Below are 7767 nucleotides of genomic sequence, written 5' to 3'. Positions count from 1 at the left end.
GAATGAATCTAAAACTACATTTAGCGCAAGCTAATGCATTATTTCATTAAGAAGAAGATGAGCTGTATTTGTCGTTGTTTTCTTTGGATGAGTCGGCGTCTCGGCGAGTAGAAGTGACAGCAGCGCGCAAACGGCGAAAGATTAGGCTGTGTGACGTTGTGTGTGACGCAGCTCCGTGACCTGTTCAGGAAGAAGCTTTATTGAGTTCGCAAAAAAAAAAAAAAAAAACTTTATTGGGTCGCATGCCTGAAAAATTTGAATTGAACTGAACTACTTTTCAATATTTTTTAAAACACTTTTTTTCAATGTTATATATATTTTTTCTTCACTATAATCTTTTCAATTGTTATGTAGATGTGTATTCGATAAGCTTGATTGCATGTATGTATATACTTTTGATAAGGTGATGGGTACAACACCTAACAAATAGATATCCTCCAAACCCTTTTTGTGTTAAATGATATATATAATTTTTTTTCTCACTATTTTGCACTGTTTATAACCTGTTTTGACCATAGTATGTGTAAAGGCCAAAAACGCCTACGACCATACCTGCTGTTTGAGTTAAATTGTGAAACATAAAACTATTCAATCTTATTTTTTTCCATTGAATGTTTATCCTAACAAGTTGAATAAAGAATATCATGCTTCAAAACGGTTGGTCGAGCATGTTTGGTTGTCAATAGGACATCAACATTACAAATTTTGAAAAAAGATTTTGGGATTTTTTTTGTCTTTTTTGGGTCCAAAATATGGATTATAATTGGTCAGAAAACAGAAAAAGAAAACAACAGTTTGGACATGAAGTTCAAGGTGTCCTGAAAAAAGGGACCCAACTTGGCCATTGTAAACATTTTTTTCTTCGAAATATAAAGGCAACATCAAATGCATGCAAATTCAGCCAAAATAGGCTTAGGTGTTAAAGGGTTAATAGGTGCCGGTGAAAGCAATACAGACCCCCTCAAGATATAAAGGAGGTGTCATTCAACTAGTTGTCCGTCGACATATTATCACAGATGTTATGAAAATATTTTATAAAGGTTGAAAAGTTACCTAGTGTTGCTTTAAACTATTATATTACATTTTGTATGTCATTGTTTTTGCTTTGTTTCCCTATATATATATATATTTATTAGGGCTGTCAAAATTATCGCGTTAACGGGTTGTAATAATTTTAAAAATTAATCACGTTAAAATATTTGACGCAATTAACGCTCAGACAGATTTAAATGACAGTAGAGTGAAATGCCCACTTGTTAATTGTTTTTTACGGAGTTTTGCTGCCCTCTCCTGGCGCTTGGGTGCGACTGATTTTATAGGCTTCAGCATCCATGAGCATTGTGTAAGTAATTATTGACATCAACAATGGCGGGCTACTAGTTTATTTTTTGATTGAAAATTTTACAAATTTTATTAAAACGAAAACATTAAGAGGGGTTTTGGTATAAAATTTCTATAACTTCTACTAAAATTTATCTTTTAAGCACTACAAGTCTTTCTATCCATGGATTGCTTTACCAGAATGTTAATAATGTTAATGCCATCTTGTTGATTTATTGTTCTAATAAACAAATACAGTCCTAATGTACCGTATGTTGAATGTATATATCCATCTTGTGTCTTATCTTTCCATTCCAACAATTTATTTTACAGAATATATATATAATTTACAGAAAAATATGGCATATTTTATAGATGGTTTTAATTGCGATTAATTGCGATTAATGAATTTTGAAGCTGTAATTAACTCGATTAAAAATTTTAATCATTTGACAGCGCTAATTATATATACATATATATAAAAAACACAATTTTTCCCAATAATATTTGTGTAGTTTTAAGATATTTGTAAATTTTGTCAAACATGTTCATATGTTTTCCAGTTATTTTTTCAACCTTTGTATACTTTTACAAATAGCTTCATATTTTTCCTTAATATATTTCTAGACCATAATCTGTCGGCGTAATCTATGATTTTCCTAACGTGTCCCCCCCCCCCCCCCCCCCCCCAAACATACTATTTTTGGCAAATATTTTTTCCTTTGAAATTTTTGCTAACATTCTTTTTTAGCATTTGTATTTTTTAAAAACACTACGTAGTTATTTTCTTAACCCAGCAGTTTTTTACATTTTCCTGACATGAATGTGAACAATATTTTTCAACGATGTCCAAATATTTCTCCCTAAAAAGGCTTTGAAATGGGGATGCTCTTTAATTTACTACTGTTGTCCTTGGCTAGTTCCCTGTCTACTTTAGCACTCACTCTCATTCATGCAGGATCGGTAGAGTGTCTTAGCCTTAGTCACCGCCTCCAGCTCGTGGGCTTCAGACGGCATTTCCAGTAACTCTGACAAACAAAATTGATCATCAACAGATTTTCTTTCCTAAGCCAACAGTAAAAAAGCTACCTTTGAGGCGCAAGTCCACTTGCTGCCGTAGCCACGGGTAGATCCCGTACGATGAAGAGTCTTCGGGAATGGGATTGTCCTCCAGCCAACCTCCACAAGAGAAGGTGTAAAAGTCCTCGCAGGGGTCCACCGACTTGTCCATTTTGCTCAGAATGGCTCCAGCTACGCACAAATAAGCTTTAACTTCGGTTATGTGGTATGAAATACGTAAGTCTCACCGGCTTCTATGCACTCCGGAGTCAGGCAGAATTCCTGTTGATGACTTCTTTGGGACACTGAGGGCGAAAAATAACAAAAAAGTCATCAAAGTGTGGTACGATGACCACCAGCGGTGCGTGACCTCAATCGTGATACGCAAACTGACTTTACATTTGTTAGGTTTTGTGTTGGTTTTCTCCTAGTGTGACTTGTCCCTGTGATTGCCCATTGATTTCACCTGTTGTGCCTCCTAGTGTATCCTCCAATCTGCATCCTCCTGTGCTCACCTGTTCCTCGTTGTGTCGTTACCCCTCGTCTCTATGTGTATATAAGCTCCCAGTTTCTGTTCACTCCTTGTTGCGTCATTGTCTATGTCTGTGTCAAAGCCAAGACCTGTCCAAGCCTTTGTGTACCAGTCCCTCCGTTTAAGTAAGTTTTGGTTTGAACATTGCCTTTTTGATCCCCAGTCCTTTTGGTTGTACTTTGTGCTTTTGGTTAGTTATTAAAACGTGTTTTGAGTTCACCGCCACCTGCCTTGCTGCTTTTTGTTTCCCTGCAATTGGGTCCACACCACCTGCCTGCCCCGAATACCTGACAACATTAAACAGATATACAGTGATCTCTCGCTACTTCGCGCTCCAAACTTCGCTCCCTCAGTCCATCGCAGATTTTTTTCCAATCAAAAAATAAATAAATAAATAAATAAATGAATACAGATGATCTGTCCCGATCCGATCACGTAGTCTCCCTCTCCCTCCTCCTGCTTTTCTTGGCCAGGGAGTGCACTGGAGTTAGTTCTTAAAGTATATGTGACACGAAAAAGCATGTTTATTTCATAATACACGCGGTATTTTATGCTCCTGAATGATATGGACCGCTTGGATGTGTGTGGAAGCGATCGCTATATTTAGTTTTTTTAATCCCACGCCATGAAAATGATTGACTTCCGGCTTCGGGCTTGCATTGAGGAGGAGGGCGCTGTGACGTGTACGGGTGAAGGCGTCCTCTTCACTAAACAGCCGTACTGTTGTGTATGAGGACTAAGGATTCAGCTGATTTTGCGGATTAGTACGTTTAATTTTCGCATCATGCCAGCCAAACGGCTGCAGAAAAATCTTGCTTTATGAAGGAGAGGCGTGTGCGCCTTTTTGGAGTTTCAAAAGGTTCCCATTCACCGTGGATATTGGCCAAAACAAGCCCGACTACTGTGGGACCATTGGATTTACGAGAAAGTGAGTAAACATCTTGTTTTGTATTATGTCAAATACAAATACAGCGATTACGAAGTAAACACTACAAACTTCCTTGAAATAAAGGACTACTTAAGTTTGATCATTGATAGGCATGTAAAAAGTTCTCCACATGCACATTAGCTGCACGTTAGCTGCACAACAACTGCAGCTGCCCTCCTCCGGGGAACGAACGGTATATTGCTCTCAGCCGGGGAATTTGCCGATCCGCGAAGACAATCGACAACCCAGTCTTCATGTGAAATAATCCCGGCTAGTTATGTGTGATTTTCCGCTTCGAAGACTTTGAAACATCACTCGGTTCGGGTTAGCATGTCGGCTAGCTGTCACGCCTCTTGGTTTGTTTACATTTTCCGAAGCCGGGGAAGGGAAATGACATATGTCCGATTTAGGTGTCATAAAATATAGTTCGGGAGGTATGGCAGTAAAGGTGAAGTCGACAGTTTTGACCATTATGGGGTCATTTTGCCATGTTGTCCTGAATAAGTGCACTTTTATCATTTCATATCCCATTTAGCACAAGACTGTTATTTGTCATTTAGCAATTTGGGAAAATACTTGGATAAAAAGAATATCCTGTAAAAATATTGAAGTAAAGAGACAGAAACAATGACATTTTGCAGCTCTCTTCATCGCGTTTTCCTCGTTGTGAATAGTTCCCCCTCGACGGGCTGACTGGTCCTTCTCAAGCCATTTATTTAGCTATTGGGGAAAAATACTTGGATAAAAAGAATATCCTGTAAAAATATTGGAGTAGAGAGACTGAAACAATGACATTTTGCGGCTCTCTTCGTCGCGTTTTCCTTGTTCTGAATAATTCCCCCTCAATGGGCTGAATAGTAAAACCGATGAGCCCAGTCTCCTGCTGACGTCATCCACCTGTTGGGGACGCTAGAGCCCTATAATGGTAGGCGTGGCTAACGGGCAGATTAAAAGACTAATTTCTCGTCATCTGCGCTTTGCTAATTGTTGTATATAGTCAAATCGTCTCAAAATATGATTCAAATTCACATAATAATGCTATTTAAGACTTTTTTATCTCCTGCCGTATGCTCTTTAAAGTTAACAATGATTGACAGACGTTAAGGTTTGATTTTGCCAGAGATGATTGGAAGCCAAAACTTCAAAGGGCCACATGCGTCAATCATTGTTTAGCTTGTTAAATAGTTGCTGTGGCAACTCAATGTATGTAAGTGAGCAGCTTGAGTGGATTTGAGTGGACACACTCAGTGAAGAATTTGATAAGACAAACATTTTTCTACTTCATTTTTGGTGGGACAGTAACATGTTTAAAACTTATAATTAATACATTTGAAGTGTTTAAAAACATATGTACATAAAATGTTTTTTTAAATTATACTTTGGGGAAAAAAGTGAAAAAAAAACATGTCTTATATGTATCGCTTTCCAATGCTAAATCTGAATAAATACATTAAACACACACCCCAAAAAAAATTTTTTTTTTTGGGGGGGGGTGGCGCTTCTTTGCGGTTTTTCACTTATCGCGGTGGGTTCTGGTCCCCATTAACCGTGAATAAAGAGGGATCACTGTAGTGCAAAAAAAAAAAAAAAAAAAGTGCAAATTCTGATGTATTTAATCATATCATGCACGAAATGTTTAGGAAAAAAAAAACTTGTAGGACACTCATTTAAATCATTGGCTGCCATTGAACTGACCAATGAACAGAAGGTGGCCCGGAAATGCCCTAAAAACAACAGAAAATGATCCAAAATGTACAGGAACTGACACTGAGATACCCCAAAATGTACAGGAAGTGACCAATAAGTGCCCTAAAATTACAAGAAGTGAGCCAAAATTTACTCTTTGGCTTCTACTGACAATGATAAACGTCCAATTGACTTAAACTGGGAAGACTGGCTGTGAATGCACAGAATTTGGGTGCCATTGAGGGCGCTAGACGTCCAATACATTTTGGTTGGCACTCACAGTCAGGAAGCTGCAGCCAGAATCCTGCAGCCAGAGTCCTCACAAATACAAGTATACTGGACCACATTACACCGGTTTTGGTCTTGCTCAAATCTATTTGCTCTTTATTCCTCTGGTGCTTTATCTCCATTGCTGATTTCAATGTATTATTAGTAGGAGGTTGTTTTTTTTGTTTTTTTTTCATGATTAAATGCGATTTTTATGTGATTTTATTTCCTGTTTTGATTGTCTTTGTTTTTACGTTCTATTGATTTAATGTGATTTTTATGATCTTCATGTGACGTAAAGCACTTTGAATTGCCTTGTGTTGAATTGTGCTGTATAAATAAATTTGCCTTGCCTTGCCTCCCGTCTAAAACGGATTGGACGTCTCGCACCGTCAATGGTACTGAAACACGAGCATTCACAGCTAGTCCCGGTTTAAATGAATTGGACGTCTGCAGGGAAAAAACTATTACGTATATACAGTGATTTTAAAAAAGCCATGAGTAGAAACTATCAAGTCCTAAATGACATAATAAAAAAATAGGGGGAGTACTGTATAAATAAAAATAATTCTGAATAAAAAATATAAAATATATATCCTTTTTTTTTTTAATTGATAAAATTTTCAAAAAATAAATAAAATTGAATTACTGTATTTTTCACAATACTGTAAAAGGTGTATCGGACTATGGCAAGCTTGGATATATTAATAAATAAATAAAAAGTAAGAAAATATGATCTAAAAATAATCAAATAATAGCATAATACATAAATAAACATCAATTAGTTGCCTATTTTAAAACTGTTTTTATATACAGTATTGGGCATTATAAGTCGCAGTAGTAGTAGAAGTAGTAGTCGTAGTGGCTGGGCTTGAATTATGCATCCACTAGATGGCGCTGCCCTTAAGATAATGCCATGCCATGATTAACTAGTATTGATCCGTAGCACTGTCGGCTTCAGAGATAATTGAAGTCTTTTAGGTGCGCCTTGTATTGCGGAAAATTTAGTAACTGGGAAAAAGAAGGAATAAAGACTAATTCAAATACAAATAAGTGTCTCCTGGTATTCTGCTCAGGTAATTTTCCTTCTTCATTTTCCCAATTTTTGGACCTCACTTAACTCTTTGAATGTCCACTATAGTGACCACTGTACCTGAAAGTGTTTTTCTTCTTTACAAGATGCACGCTAGACCGGCTTCGCATTCCCCTCGAGCACCACTCCACATGCATTTGTTTTCCCTTAAGTCCTCCGCCTTGAAGCACGTGGGCGTTTGAAACCTCATACCCCCCCAAAATAGTCTTACTCCAGCGAGCGCCGTATTTAGTCCGCGCGTAGTCTTGCGCGTCCGCTTTGAATTCCTGGCAAATTATAACGTGTATGCGTACTCACCCACGATGAGCGCCAGGAGGAGAGCGGCGCAGAGGCACGCACACGCAATCAAGGCCGTCTTGTAGCGCCGGTTGTCGCCCCGCTCGGGTTTGACCCTTCCGCCGCCGCTTAAATGCTCCGCTTCCATCATTTAATCTATAAATATCAGGGATATTAAGATGGGAAATATGATGAGTGAGTGTTCTTACCTTCAGGTCAGCTGGTAAAGTGTCAGCGTGCTGCTGGTCCAACTTCTTCAAGCTCCTCCTGGAGAAGTCACTCCCTCCCTCCCTCCTGGGCGAGTGTGTGTGTGTGTATGGGGACATGAGGAGAAACCTTCTATTAAAGTTGAAAAAACATTGACTGAAAGCAATGTGAAATGTGTGAAAGGCCATAGCGTTATTAGATTAATTGAGCAGAGCCTGAATCTGTCAGATGAGTCCAGGTGGATGATGTCAGATTTGCAATTTCATAATAATTTTGGGGAGGCTTTATTCCTTCCTAGGTATTTTTTTCAACTAATATTTATGAGATTCTAATTTCTGCGTCTGCATTTAATATTTGCACAGTTTTGCATACCTGTCAACCCGAGGCCGTTGGCAATCT

The 7767-nt window shown here is 38.1% G+C and overlaps 1 protein-coding gene across 1 annotated transcript in view; it reads right to left on the bottom strand.

Moving 5' to 3' along the window:
* The window catches only part of phex (phosphate regulating endopeptidase homolog, X-linked), a 23819-nt gene extending 16370 nt beyond the window's left edge, over positions 1-7449 (bottom strand). Inside the window, exons 1-5 of the mRNA XM_057824838.1 lie at positions 7371-7449; positions 7183-7317; positions 2628-2684; positions 2410-2571; positions 2265-2348 (exon numbers count right to left, since the gene is read on the bottom strand). Of these exons, the coding sequence (XP_057680821.1) occupies positions 2265-2348; positions 2410-2571; positions 2628-2684; positions 7183-7312 (433 nt within the window). The 5' untranslated portion in view covers positions 7313-7317; positions 7371-7449. The remainder of the gene's footprint in view (positions 1-2264; positions 2349-2409; positions 2572-2627; positions 2685-7182; positions 7318-7370) is intronic.
* Positions 7450-7767: the final 318 nt, after the last annotated feature.

This window comes from Corythoichthys intestinalis, chromosome 20 (assembly GCF_030265065.1).
Source record: "Corythoichthys intestinalis isolate RoL2023-P3 chromosome 20, ASM3026506v1, whole genome shotgun sequence".
NCBI lineage: Eukaryota > Metazoa > Chordata > Actinopteri > Syngnathiformes > Syngnathidae > Corythoichthys > Corythoichthys intestinalis.
The sequence above is the reverse complement of the archived record's forward strand: the minus strand, read 5'-3'. Positions and strand labels throughout refer to the sequence as shown.